The sequence below is a fragment of the Oncorhynchus mykiss genome, chromosome 17 (assembly GCF_057628025.1).
Source record: "Oncorhynchus mykiss isolate SJ-2025 chromosome 17, ASM5762802v1, whole genome shotgun sequence".
NCBI lineage: Eukaryota > Metazoa > Chordata > Actinopteri > Salmoniformes > Salmonidae > Oncorhynchus > Oncorhynchus mykiss.
The window spans coordinates 69,882,501-69,897,500 of NC_143038.1; the positions used below are offsets into that span (position 1 = coordinate 69,882,501).

Consider the following 15,000-nt stretch of genomic DNA (forward strand, 5'->3'; position numbering starts at 1 on the left):
GTGTGTGTGTGTGTGTGCGTGTGTGTGCGTGTGTGTGTGTGCGTGTGTGTGTGTGTGCGTGTGCGTGCGTGTGTGTGTTTCCTGTATCTTAACCGGATGTGACCTGTGAGGAGAGGAGGTGTCTGTAAATTATGTGTTTTTCCACACTGCTGTTTTACCTTCAACTGACACAGAACACCTAAAGCTGACTCTAACCTCCCCTCTCACTATAGGCCTGACCTGTTTAAACCACGGTATAATGTGTGGGTGGGTGGGTGGGTGGGTGGGTGGCTGGTCATGCATGTATTCATGTGTGTGTGTGCATCCGTGCGTACATTTGTTAAGTCTTGGAGATGACAGGGAATTTATCTGGGCCATTCTGGGAGATGACAGGGCATTTATCTGGGCCATTCTGGGAGATGACAGGGAATTTATCTGGGCCATTCTGGGAGATGACAGGGAATTTATCTGGGCCATTCTGGGAGATGACAGGGAATTTATCTGGGCCATTCTGGGAGATGACAGGGAATTTATCTGGGCCATTCTGGGAGATGACAGGATATTTATCTGGGCCATTCTGGGAGATGACAGCACATTTATCTGGGCCATTCTGGGAGATGACAGGACATTTATCTGGGCCATTCTGGGAGATGGCAGGGCATTTATCTGGGCCATTCTGGGAGATGACAGGACATTTATCTGGGCCATTCTGGGAGATGACAGGACATTTATCTGGGCCATTCTGGGAGATGACAGGTCATTTATCTGGGCCATTCTGGGAGATGACAGGAAGGTTTATTGTGGCTTATATTAAGACAGCATTACAATTCTAATGTGAGGAATGTTCTATGAGCTGGGCTTCGTCCCAAATGGTACCCTATACCCTATTTAGTGCACTAGTTTTGACTAAGGTCCATAGGGCTCATAGGGCTTGGGTCAGAAGTAGCACACTGTATAGGGATAGGATGCCATTTGGGATGAAGCCCAATGTCTTTGAGGTGGTGTTGTGGCCAATGCTCCTCGAACCACACACACACACACAAACACACACTCTGCGTCTGGCCAGCTGTGTGTGTGTGTGTGCGTGCATGTGTGTGTGTGTCTGTGCGTGCGTGTGTTTGTGCGTGCGTGTGTGTGTGTGTGTGTGTGTGTGTGTGTGTGTGTGTGTGCGTGAGTGTGTGTGTGTCTGTGCATGCGTGCGTGTGTTTGTGCGTGAGTGTGTGTGTGTGTGCGTGCGTGTGTCTGTGTGTGTGTGTGTGTGTGTGTGTGCGTGTGTGTGTGTCTGTGCGTGCGTGCGTGCGTGCGTGTGTGTGTGTCTGTGTGTGTGTGTGTGTGTGTGTGTGTGTGTGTGTGTGTGTGTGTGTGAGTGTGTGTGTGTGTCTGTGTGGAAAATAGGAGCTTGTGACGTGGATGTTGCTTTAATCCTGCTTACTGAGTTTAGAGACACGAGGGAGAAAGACCTTCAGAGAGAGAGAGAGAGAGATGGAGGGAGATGGAGGGAGATGGAGGGAGGGTGTAGAAAGGCCCGCTGAGAGAGAGAGAGAGAGAGAGAGAGAGAGAGAGAGAGAGAGAGAGAGAGAGAGAGAGAGAGAGAGAGATGGAGAGAGATGGAGGGAGGGGGTAGAAAGGCCCGCTGAGAGAGAGAGAGAGAGAGAGAGAGAGAGAGAGAGAGATGGAGGGAGGGGGTAGAAAGGCCCGCTGAGAGAGAGAGAGAGAGAGAGAGAGAGAGAGAGAGAGAGAGAGAGAGAGAGAGCGAGAGAGAGAGAGAGCAAGACAGAGAGAGAGAGAGAGAGAGAGAGAGAGAGAGAGAGAGAGAGAGAGAGAGAGATGGAGGGAGGGAGGGAGGGCTCTCGGAACAAGACATGAGAGAGAAAGGCCTTCAGAGAGCGAGAGAGAGAGATTGAGAGAGAGGCAGAGCAGAGGTCAGGATCAGAGCTCCTGCATTTTTCAGCATTTTCTTTAAAAAAGATAGATTAGGAGTTAGATAAACTTGGATTTTTTGTCAGGAACACATACTGGATTCTACCCTCTTCAACATAACCCCTACTTCAAATCAAAACTTAAAACCTACAACCTCATTTTGGACGGAATTACGGAATCACCTGGAAAGTTCACAACAACCAAGGATTTTTTACCCTATACAGCAAATTCTCTGGAAAACAACAGAAACCTGAAAACACCATCCAACCTGGAACTGAGTGAGTAATGTTTAGTCTGAAACAATATTTTATTTCCAAAAGCCAAGAAGAAAAATACACAACATTACTTTATAAGGACTGAATTCTAACATAATTCTGCCAAGCTTGATACAGCTTCAACTAGCACTGACGTGTCAAGTGAGAGGTGTCAAAGCCCATTAGCCCAACAATGGCAGGAGAGTCACACAGTCTACCCCAACCAAATGGAGAGGCCTTAGAAGCTCCCTCCCGCTGTTCAGAGGTAATTAAAATACAGTACCCTTTGCATGTAAAGAATGATAAGGCAAGAAAAGACCACAAGAAGAAGCTCCTTATGGAAAATCAAGAGACACTTTTTGCTGACTATTACAAAAATGGGAACATCAGCAACCTCATCTTCCACACAAACCATCCCCTGGCATGGCACAGTGCTATATTAGCACATTACCCCTTTGTTACGAGAGGGGGGATTAACGAGGGGTGGAAACTCAGAATACTTGATAACGAGGACTCTGAGTTAAGTAATATAAATATCTATAAATCCGGAACAGTAATGGTACAGAATAACCACAAACAGTTTCAGCTGGACTTTCACCTAATCAAAGAATTAGCCCAGCAGGAGAAGCTCTGCCTTGATAATGATACCCCCACACAGAGCGGGTCAGACCAGACCTCTTCATTATGTAACCCCACAGATGAGCAACCCCCAGTGGAGAGTCAACCTCCCAGCACAGATTACCACTCCCTCATTGAAATGAAGGACAAATTCACCCAGCTGGAGGTAAGGCAGGTGGAGCTGGAACAGCAGGTGATTACACTTCAGTCAGCGCAGACCCAGACAACAGTCCAGCACAACAACAGCCCCTTAACCAGACCCGGAGAGCTGGAGGTGGACAGGGACATATCTGCACTTTGGACAGTGGTGAGACAAATACAACAGGAGAAAGAGGAGCAGAACAGAGCACTAGAGGAGAGTATCAGACTGCTGGTGGAGGAGAGGTTGAGGAGGATGGAGGAGAAGTTGATGGGGACGGCGTGTGACAGAGAACAACCCACTAGAGAGGTGGCCACCCCCACAGAGAAGCCAGCAGAACAGCCCACTTCAGCACCCAACAAAAGTCTCGACACCACAGCAGAACAGTCCACACCAGACCCTGAACATAGAGTCGACACCACAGCAGAACAGTCCACACCAGACCCTGACCATAGAGTCGAAATCACAGCAGAACAGACAAATGAAGAACCCCAAGCCCAGAGGCTCTCACCCCCTCTGAGCACCCCCCCTGTCAGCCACCCTGATAGCCCTTTTGACAACCCCCCCACACCCACTGAGGACAAACACAAGACACAGATTGTACTACTTATGGACTCAAATGGGAAATATATAGAAGAAAAAAAACTTTTTCCCAAACACAGTGTGTCTAAACTCTGGTGTCCAAACACCCAGCGTGCCCTCGACCTTCTGTCTGAGGCCAAACTAGGCTCACCCAGCCACATAATAATACACACAGGCACAAACGACCTGAGAGCACAGCAGGAAAGAGTGGCCACAGCACTGAAGAGAGTGATTGAAAAGGCTTCTTCTACTTTCCCCAACGCACAAGTGGTTATCTCCACCCTGCTACCACGAAAAGACTTCCACCCTGCCACAATACAGCGGGTAAATGCAAGTATTTCCCGTGACTGTGCCTCAAAACCAAACGTTTTCCTGGCCCACCACTCCACCCTGGACTTGAACAGCCTCTATGACCAGGTCCACCTCTACAAGGCAGCAGTGCCCACCTTTGCCCGAACTCTAAAGGACATCGCTCTCAAACGTATCCCCAACACTTCACACAGGAGCAACAGATCAATAGACACCCCATCCAGACCAGCGAGACACCCTCCCAGATCTGCAGGACCCCCCCCTGGACCTACACATAGAGGACCCACGCCAAGAGGAATTACATCCAGACCACAGTACACCCAGACACATCCACACCCCCACCCCAACCAATCAACACCCCCCCACGTCAACCATGCCCACACCCCATTTAGGCCCACTCAGGTCAGACCTATGCCACTCCTGCCCACCCCATGCACCCCACCCCCGCAAAGAGGGCCTCAACATGGAAGCCACACATACGCCCAGGTAGTGAGCGGGCAAACAGTCCCAACCCCCACTCTCACACTCGCCGAAGCCAATGGCATGTACCAGATGCTCAGCAGGCTCTGCTCACACTTACTGGCCTGAGGCCAAACCACGACCAACAACATTGGACACTCTATGGAACAAAAAGCCTTCACTATATTATCATGGAATATCCAAGGCCTGAGGTCATCTGCCTTTGGCCTAAAGAGCAGAAACCCGGACTTCACCAAAGAAATCGGTAATACAGACATTGTCATCCTGCAAGAAACCTGGTATAGAGGAGACGGACCCACTGGTTGCCCTCTAGGTTACAGAGAGCTGGTAGTCCCATCCACCAAACTACCAGGTGTGAAACAGGGAAGGGACTCAGGGGGTATGCTGATTTGGTATAGAGCAGACCTAACTCACTCCATTAAATTAATCAAAACAGGAACATTTTACATTTGGCTAGAAATTCAAAAGGAAATTATCCTAACAGAGAAAAATGTCCTCCTGTGTGCTACCTATATCCCCCCACTAGAATCCCCATATTTTAATGAAGACAGCTTCTCCATCCTGGAGGGGGAAATCAATCATTTCCAGGCCCAGGGACATGTACTAGTCTGTGGCGACCTAAATGCCAGAACCGGACAAGAACCTGACACCCTAAGCACACAGGGGGACAAACACCTGCCTGGAGGTGACAGCATTCCCTCCCACATATGCCCCCCTAGGCACAACTATGACAACATAACCAACAAAAACGGGTCACAACTCCTGCAGCTCTGTCGCACGCTGGGTATGTACATAGTCAACGGTAGGCTTCGAGGGGACTCCTATGGTAGGTACACCTATAGCTCATCTCTTGGCAGTAGTACTGTAGACTACTTTATCACCGACCTCAACCCAGAGTCTCTCAGAGCGTTCACAGTCAGCCCACTGACACCCCTATCAGACCACAGCAAAATCACAGTCTACTTAAACAGAGCAATAATCAATCATGAGGCATCAAAGCCAAAGGAACTGAGTAACATTAAGAAATGCTATAGATGGAAGGAAGGCAGTTTGGAAACCTACCAAAAAACAATTAGGCAACAACAAATTCAATCCCTTTTAGACAATTTCCTGGGTAAAACGTTCCGCTGTAATAGTGAAGGTGTAAACTTGGCAGTAGAAAATCTTAACAGTATATTTGACCTCTCAGCTTCCCTATCAAATCTAAAAATCTCAAATAGAAAACCGAAGAAAATTAACAATAATGACAAATGGTTTGATGAAGAATGCAAAAATCTAAGAAAGAAATTGAGAAACCTGTCCAACCAAAAACATAGAGACCCGGAAAACCTGAGTCTACGCCTTCACTATGGTGAATCACTAAAACAATACAGAAATACACTACGGAAAAAGAAGGAACAGCATGTCAGAAATCAGCTCAATGCAATTGAAGAATCCATAGACTCTAACCACTTCTGGGAAAATTGGAAAACACTAAACAAACAACAACAAGAAGAATTATCTATCCAAAATGGAGATGTATGGGTAAACCACTTCTCCAATCTTTTTGGCTCTATAACAAAGAATAAAGAGCAAAAACATATACATGATCAAATACAGATCTTAGAATCATCTATTAAAGACTACCAGAACCCACTGGATTCTCCAATTACATTGAATGAACTACAGGACAAAATAAAAACCCTCCAACCCAAAAAGGCCTGTGGTGTTGATGGTATCCTCAATGAAATGATCAAATATACAGACAACAAATTCCAATTGGCTATACTAAAACTCTTTAACATCATACTTAGCTCTGGCATCTTCCCCAATATTTGGAACCAAGGACTGATCACCCCAATCCACAAAAGTGGAGACAAATTTGACCCCAATAACTACCGTGGAATATGTGTCAACAGTAACCTTGGGAAAATCCTCTGCATTATTATTAACAGCAGACTCGTACATTTCCTCAATGAAAACAATGTACTGAGCAAATGTCAAATTGGCTTTTTACCAAATTACCGTACAACAGACCATGTATTCACCCTGCACACCCTAATTGACAACCAAACAAACCAAAACAAAGGCAAAGTCTTCTCATGCTTTGTTGATTTCAAAAAAGCCTTCGACTCAATCTGGCATGAGGGTCTGCTATACAAACTGATGGAAAGTGGTGTTGGGGGTAAAACATACGACATTATAAAATCCATGTACACAAACAACAAGTGTGCGGTTAAAATTGGCAAAAAACACACACATTTCTTCACACAGGGTCGTGGGGTTAGACAGGGATGCAGTTTAAGCCCCACCCTCTTCAACATATATATCAACGAATTGGCGCGGGCACTAGAAAAGTCTGCAGCACCCGGCCTCCCCCTGCTAGAATCCGAAGTCAAATGTCTGCTGTTTGCCGATGATCTGGTGCTTCTGTCACCAACCAAGGAGGGCCTACAGCAGCACCTAGATCTTATGCACAGATTCTGTCAGACCTGGGCCCTGACAGTAAATCTCAGTAAGACCAAAATAATGGTGTTCCAAAAAAGGTCCAGTCACCAGGACCACAAATACAAATTCAATCTAGACATTGTTGCCCTAGAGCACACAAAAAACTATACATACCTTGGCCTAAACATCAGCGCCACAGGTAACTTCCACAAAGCTGTGAACGATCTGAGAGACAAGGCAAGAAGGGCATTCTATGCCATCAAAAGAAACATAAATTTCAACATACCAATTAGGATTTGGCTAAAAATACTTGAATCAGTCATAGAGCCCATTGCCCTTTATGGTTGTGAGGTCTGGGGTCCGCTCACCAACCAAGACTTCACAAAATGGGACAAACACCAAATTGAGACTCTGCACGCAGAATTCTGCAAAAATATCCTCCGTGTACAACGTAGAACACCAAATAATGCATGCAGAGCAGAATTAGGCCGATACCCACTAATTATCAAAATCCAGAAAAGAGCCGTTAAATTCTACAACCACCTAAAAGGAAGTGATTCACAAACCTTCCATAACAAAGCCATCACCTACAGAGAGATGAACCTGGAGAAGAGTCCCCTAAGCAAGCTGGTCGTGGGGCTCTGTTCACAAACACAAACACACCCTACAGAGCCCCAGGACAACAGCACAATTAGACCCAACCAAATCATGAGAAAACAAAAAGATAATTACTTCAAATCAAATCAAATCAAATTTTATTTGTCACATACACATGGTTAGCAGATGTTAATGCGAGTGTAGCGAAATGCTTGTGCTTCTAGTTCCGACAATGCAGTAATAACAAGTAATCTAACTAACAATTCCAAAACTACTGTCTTGTACACAGTGTAAGGGGATAAAGAATATGTACATAAGGATATATGAATGAGTGATGGTACAGAGCAGCATAGGCAAGATACAGTAGATGGTATCGGGTACAGTATGTACAAATGAGATGAGTATGTAAACAAAGTGGCATAGTATAGTATAAAGTGGCTAGTGATACATGTATTACATAAGGATACCGTCGATGATATAGAGTACAGTATATACGTATGCATATGAGATGAATAATGTAGGGTAAGTAACATTTATATAAGGTAGCATTGTTTAAAGTGGCTAGTGATATATTTACATCATTTCCCATCAATTCCCATTATTAAAGTGGCTGGAGTTGAGTCAGTGTCAGTGTGTTGGCAGCAGCCACTCAGTGTTAGTGGTGGCTGTTTAACAGTCTGATGGCCTTGAGATAGAAGCTGTTTTTCAGTCTCTCGGTCCCAGCTTTGATGCACCTGTACTGACCTCGCCTTCTGGATGATAGCGGGGTGAACAGGCAGTGGCTCGGGTGGTTGATGTCCTTGATGATCTTTATGGCCTTCCTGTGACATCGGGTGGTGTAGGTGTCCTGGAGGGCAGGTAGTTTGCCCCCGGTGATGCGTTGTGCAGACCTCACTACCCTCTGGAGAGCCTTACGGTTGAGGGCGGTGCAGTTGCCATACCAGGCGGTGATACAGCCCGCCAGGATGCTCTCGATTGTGCATCTGTAGAAGTTTGTGAGTGCTTTTGGTGACAAGCCGAATTTCTTCAGCCTCCTGAGGTTGAAGAGGCGCTGCTGCGCCTTCTTCACGATGCTGTCTGTGTGAGTGGACCAATTCAGTTTGTCTGTGATGTGTATGCCGAGGAACTTAAAACTTGCTACCCTCTCCACTACTGTTCCATCGATGTGGATAGGGGGGTGTTCCCTCTGCTGTTTCCTGAAGTCCACAATCATCTCCTTAGTTTTGTTGAGTGTGAGGTTGTTTTCCTGACACCACACTCCGAGGGCCCTCACCTCCTCCCTGTAGGCCGTCTCATCGTTGTTGGTAATCAAGCCTACCACTGTTGTGTCGTCCGCAAACTTGATGATTGAGTTGGAGGCGTGCGTGGCCACGCAGTCGTGGGTGAACAGGGAGTACAGGAGAGGGCTCAGAACGCAACCTTGTGGGGCCCCAGTGTTGAGGATCAGCGGGGAGGAGATGTTGTTGCCTACCCTCACCACCTGGGGGCGGCCCGTCAGGAAGTCCAGTACCCAGTTGCACAGGGCGGGGTCGAGACCCAGGGTCTCGAGCTTGATGACGAGCTTGGAGGGTACTATGGTGTTGAATGCCGAGCTGTAGTCGATGAACAGCATTCTCACATAGGTATTCCTCTTGTCCAGATGGGTTAGGGCAGTGTGCAGTGTGGTTGAGATTGCATCGTCTGTGGACCTATTTGGGCGGTAAGCAAATTGGAGTGGGTCTAGGGTGTCAGGTAGGGTGGAGGTGATATGGTCCTTGACTAGTCTCTCAAAGCACTTCATGATGACGGAAGTGAGTGCTACGGGGCGGTAGTCATTTAGCTCAGTTACCTTAGCTTTCTTGGGAACAGGAACAATGGTGGCCCTCTTGAAGCATGTGGGAACAGCAGACTGGTATAGGGATTGATTGAATATGTCCGTAAACACACCGGCCAGCTGGTCTGCGCATGCTCTGAGGGCGCGGCTGGGGATGCCATCTGGGCCTGCAGCCTTGCGAGGGTTAACACGTTTAAATGTCTTACTCACCTCGGCTGCAGTGAAGGAGAGACCGCATGTTTTCGTTGCAGGCCGTGTCAGTGGCACTGTATTGTCCTCAAAGCGGGCAAAAAAGTTATTTAGTCTGCCTGGGAGCAAGACATCCTGGTCCGTGACTGGGCTGGGTTTCTTCCTGTAGTCCGTGATTGACTGTAGACCCTGCCACATGCCTCTTGTGTCTGAGCCGTTGAATTGAGATTCTACTTTGTCTCTGTACTGGCGCTTAGCTTGTTTGATAGCCTTGCGGAGGGAATAGTTGCACTGTTTGTATTCGGTCATGTTACCAGACACCTTGCCCTGATTAAAAGCAGTGGTTCGCGCTTTCAGTTTCACACGAATGCTGCCATCAATCCACGGTTTCTGGTTAGGGAATGTTTTAATCGTTGCTATGGGAACGACATCTTCAACGCACGTTCTAATGAACTCGCACACCGAATCAGCGTATTCGTCAATGTTGTTATCTGACGCAATACGAAACATCTCCCAGTCCACGTGATGGAAGCAGTCTTGGAGTGTGGAGTCAGCTTGGTCGGACCAGCGTTGGACAGACCTCAGCGTGGGAGCCTCTTGTTTTAGTTTCTGTCTGTAGGCAGGGATCAACAAAATGGAGTCGTGGTCAGCTTTTCCGAAAGGGGGGCGGGGCAGGGCCTTATATGCGTCGCGGAAGTTAGAGTAACAATGGTCCAAGGTCTTTCCTCCCCTGGTTGCGCAATCGATATGCTGATAAAATTTGGGGAGTCTTGTTTTCAGATTAGCCTTGTTAAAATCCCCAGCTACAATGAATGCAGCCTCCGGATAAATTGTTTCCAGTTTGCAGAGAGTTAAATAAAGTTCGTTCAGAGCCATCGATGTGTCTGCTTGGGGGGGGATATATACGGCTGTGATTATAATCGAAGAGAATTCTCTTGGTAGATAATGCGGTCTACATTTGATTGTGAGGAATTCTAAATCAGGTGAACAGAAGGATTTGAGTTCCTGTATGTTTCTTTCATCGCACCATGTCACGTTAGTCATAAGGCATACGCCCCCGCCCCTCTTTTTACCAGAAAGATGTTTTTTCCTGTCTGCGCGATGCGTGGAGAAACCTGTTGGCTGCACCGCTTCGGATAGCGTCTCTCCAGTAAGCCACGTTTCCGTGAAGCAAAGAACGTTACAGTCTCTGATGTCCCTCTGGAATGCTACCCTTGCTCGGATTTCATCAACCTTGTTGTCAAGAGACTGGACATTACTTGACACATTGGAAAGAATTAACAAAAAAACAGAGCAAACTAGAATGCTATTTGGCCCTAAACAGAGAGTACACAGCGGCAGAATACCTGACCACTGTGACTGACCCAAAATTAAGGAAAGCTTTGACTATGTACAGACTCAGTGAGCATAGCCTTGCTATTGAGAAAGGCCGCCGTAGGCAGACATGGCTCTCAAGAGAAGACAGGCTATGTGCTCACTGCCCACAAAATGAGGTGGAAACTGAGCTGCACTTCCTAACCTCCTGCCCAATGTATGACCATATTAGAGAGACATATTTCCCTCAGATTACACAGATCCACAAAGAATTCGAAAACAAATCCAAATTTGAAAAACTCCCATATCTACTGGGTGAAATTCCACAGTGTGCCATCACAGCAGCAAGATTTGTGACCTGTTGCCACGAGAAAAGGGCAACCAGTGAAGAACACACACCATTGTAAATACAACCCATATTTATGCTTATTTATTTTATCTTGTGTCCTTTAACCATTTGTACATTGTTAAAACACTGTATATATATATATATAATATGACATTTGTAATGTCTTTACTGTTTTGAAACCTCTGTATGTGTAATGTTTACTGTTAATTTTTGTTGTTTTTCACTTTATATTTTCACTTTGTATGTTGTCTACCTCTCTTGCTTTGGCAATGTTAACACATGTTTCCCATGCCAATAAAGCCCTTGAATTGAATTGAATTGAGAGATGGAGGGAGGGGGTAGAAAGGCCCGCTGAGAGAGAGAGAGAGAGAGCGAGAGAGAGAGAGAGAGAGAGAGAGAGAGAGAGAGATGGAGGGAGGTAGAAAGGCCCGCTGAGAGAGAGAGAGGGAGAGGGGAAGAGCTCTTGGACAGAAACGAGAGAGAGAGAGAGAGAGAGAGAGAGAGAGAGAGAGAGAGATAGAGATAGAGAGAGAGAGAGAATGAGGGATAATAAGCGAGAGAGTAAAACAAATGAATATTTCCAGAAATATTTTTATCTGTGTATTTTTTCAAATTGAAAAAAGTAAGGAAGTGCCTGCGCTTCGGCATCACTACATCCCTGGTCTTGTTCCAAACTACCTTCATTAGCAGGTAGTTAGCATTAGCATTGCTCTGTGTGTGTGTGTGTGTGTGTGTGTGTGTGTGTGTCTTGTGCTGTGTGTGTGTCTCTCTCTCTCTGTGTGTGTGTGTCCTGTGTGCGTGTGTGTCCTGTCCTGTGTGTGTGTGTGTGTGTCTCTCTCTTGCTCTGTGTGTGTGTGTGTGTGTGTGTTGGCCATCTTGGCCCACTCTTACCTGCAGACGGCTGTTTCTGCAGGTGGCCTCGGCCATGTCCCATTGGCTAAGGGACTTGGCAACACCCCCGATGGGTGTGCTCCGTCCACTCAGTCCCATCCCGACCTCCATCTCCGCCACTTCGATCTCCTCGTAAGGGTTCTGGGGCAGGTTGTTGAAGCTTTTAGCTGGAGGACCACAATCGATTATTGCTTAATTGTACTGTTGTCTCCGGCTGCAACAGTCGTCTATGTACGTAGCGGTTATTTTGAAGAAGGGTCTTGTAGCGGTGACTGTAGTATGCAGTTGCTATTCCCTACTAAACTTATTTTAACGCACTGACTGTAAGCCGCCCTGGATAAGAACGTCGGCTAAATAACTAAAATGTAAATAAAAAATAATGTATACAATACATCTAATCAAGTCTTACTGCGGGGGATGGGGCCCGAGAGGCCAATGGAGGTCTGGGGGCCCCCAGGGACCAGCAGATGTCCTGAGGAGGAGCTAGCGGTGTAGGAGGGGAGGGCAGGGAGGGGCATGGTGGGGAAGTGACACCCTCCTCCTTCCAGACTGGGGGTAGGGCTGTGGGTGTTGACTCCCCTGAAGGCACTGTGAGAGTTGAGGTCCTCCATTGACCGACAGAAGGTTTTGAGCACTGTGGAGGAGGGAAGAGAGGAGGAGGATTAATTTGTATTAGCAAAAGGGACCATGGAGATCAATTGACCATGGGATAACTCACCCCCCTCACACTAACGTACCTGAGTACTGGCTGTTGGAGCAGAGAGAGACAGATGACTGTAGTTGCAGTCTCATGTTGCCATGGTTACACATGTTGTTGTTGGCATTTTGTTGTTGTGGTGCTGATGACAGAGGAGTGATGGGTACCTCCACTACGTATGTAGCTGGGACATACAGGGGATTGGCTTTACTGGCTGCCCCGATCCTCCGCACCTGGTAATAATAAGAATTATACACCTGTATATTATATACCTGGTAATAATAAGAATTATACACCTGGTAACAATAAGAATTATACACCTGGTAATAATAAGAATTATACACCTGGTAATAATAAGAATTATACACCTGGTAACAATAAGAATTATACACCTGTATATTATACACCTGGTAACAATAAGAATTATACACCTGGTAACAATAAGAATTTTACACTTGTATATTATATACCTGGTAATAATAAGAATTATACACCTGTATATTATATACCTGGTAATAATAAGAATTATACACCTGGTAACAATAAGAATTATACACCTGTATATTATACACCTGGTAATAATAAGAATTATACACCTGGTAACAATAAGAATTATACACCTGTATATTATACACCTGGTAACAATAAGAATTATACACCTGGTAACAATTAGAATTATACACCTGGTAACAATAAGAATTATACACCTGGTAATAATAAGAATTATACACCTGGTAACAATAAGAATTATACACCTGGTAACAATAAGAATTATACAACTGTATATTATACACCTGGTAATAATAAGAATTATACACCTGGTAACAATAAGAATTATACACCTGTATATTATACACCTGGTAACAATAAGAATTATACACCTGGTAACAATTAGAATTATACACCTGGTAACAATAAGAATTATACACCTGGTAACAATAAGAATTATACACCTGGTAATAATAAGAATTATACACCTGGTAATAATAAGAATTATACACCTGGTAACAATAAGAATTATACACCTGGTAACAATAAGAATTATACACCTAGTAACAATAAGAATTTTACACCTGTATATTATATACCTGGTAATAATAAGAATTATACACCTGTATATTATATACCTGGTAATAATAAGAATTATACACCTGGTAACAATAAGAATTATACACCTGTATATTATACACCTGGTAATAATAAGAATTATACACCTGGTAACAATAAGAATTATACACCTGGTAATAATAAGAATTATACACCTGGTAATAATAAGAATTATACACCTGGTAACAATAAGAATTATACACCTGGTAACAATAAGAATTATACAACTGTATATTATACACCTGGTAATAATAAGAATTATACACCTGGTAACAATAAGAATTATACACCTGTATATTATACACCTGGTAACAATAAGAATTATACACCTGGTAACAATTAGAATTATACACCTGGTAACAATAAGAATTATACACCTGGTAACAATAAGAATTATACACCTGGTAATAATAAGAATTATACACCTGGTAATAATAAGAATTATACACCTGGTAACAATAAGAATTATACACCTGTATATTATACACCTGGTAACAATAAGAATTATACACCTGGTAACAATAAGAATTTTACACCTGTATATTATATACCTGGTAATAATAAGAATTATACACCTGTATATTATATACCTGGTAATAATAAGAATGATATACCTGGTAACAATAAGAATTATACACCTGTATATTATATACCTGGTAATAATAAGAATTATACACCTGGTAACAATAAGAATTATACACCTGTATATTATACACCTGGTAATAATAAGAATTATACACCTGTATATTATACACCTGGTAATAATAAGAATTATATACCGGGTAACAATAAGAATTATACACCTGTATATTATATACCTGGTAATAATAAGAATTATACACCTGTATATTATACACCTGGTAATAATAAGTATTATACACCTGTATATTATACACCTGGTAATAATAAGAATTATACACCTGTATATTATACACCTGGTAATAATAAGAATTATACACCTGTATATTATACACCTGGTAATAATAAGAATTATACACCTGTATATTATACACCTGGTAATAATAAGAATTATATACCTGGTAACAATAAGAATTATACACCTGTATATTATATACCTGGTAATAAATGATACATGACATTGAGCAGAAACAAATGGTTTAACCCACAGTAACAGTACAGTGAATACAAAGGGAAAATCCCGCTCTGTTCACACCCCTCTTGGCTAGATTTGAAATGTTTCACTCAGTTTCAGTCAGTTCCACTAAGGCCTCCCTTCACACCCCTCTTGGCTAGATTTGAAATGTTTCACTCAGTTTCTCTCAGTTCCACTCAGGCCTCCCTTCACACCCCTCTTGGCTAGATTTGAAATGTTTC

At 44.2% G+C, this 15,000-nt stretch overlaps 1 protein-coding gene across 2 annotated transcripts in view; it reads right to left on the bottom strand.

Moving 5' to 3' along the window:
• Nucleotides 1-15,000, bottom strand: part of arhgap9 (Rho GTPase activating protein 9) — a 72,626-nt gene that overhangs the window by 34,162 nt on the left and 23,464 nt on the right. For both annotated transcript variants that reach the window (XM_090206449.1, XM_036950854.2), the window contains exons 3-5: nucleotides 12,599-12,791; nucleotides 12,271-12,495; nucleotides 11,862-12,028 (exon numbers count right to left, since the gene is read on the bottom strand). In XM_090206449.1, the coding sequence (XP_090062575.1) occupies nucleotides 11,862-12,028; nucleotides 12,271-12,495; nucleotides 12,599-12,791 (585 nt within the window). The remainder of the gene's footprint in view (nucleotides 1-11,861; nucleotides 12,029-12,270; nucleotides 12,496-12,598; nucleotides 12,792-15,000) is intronic.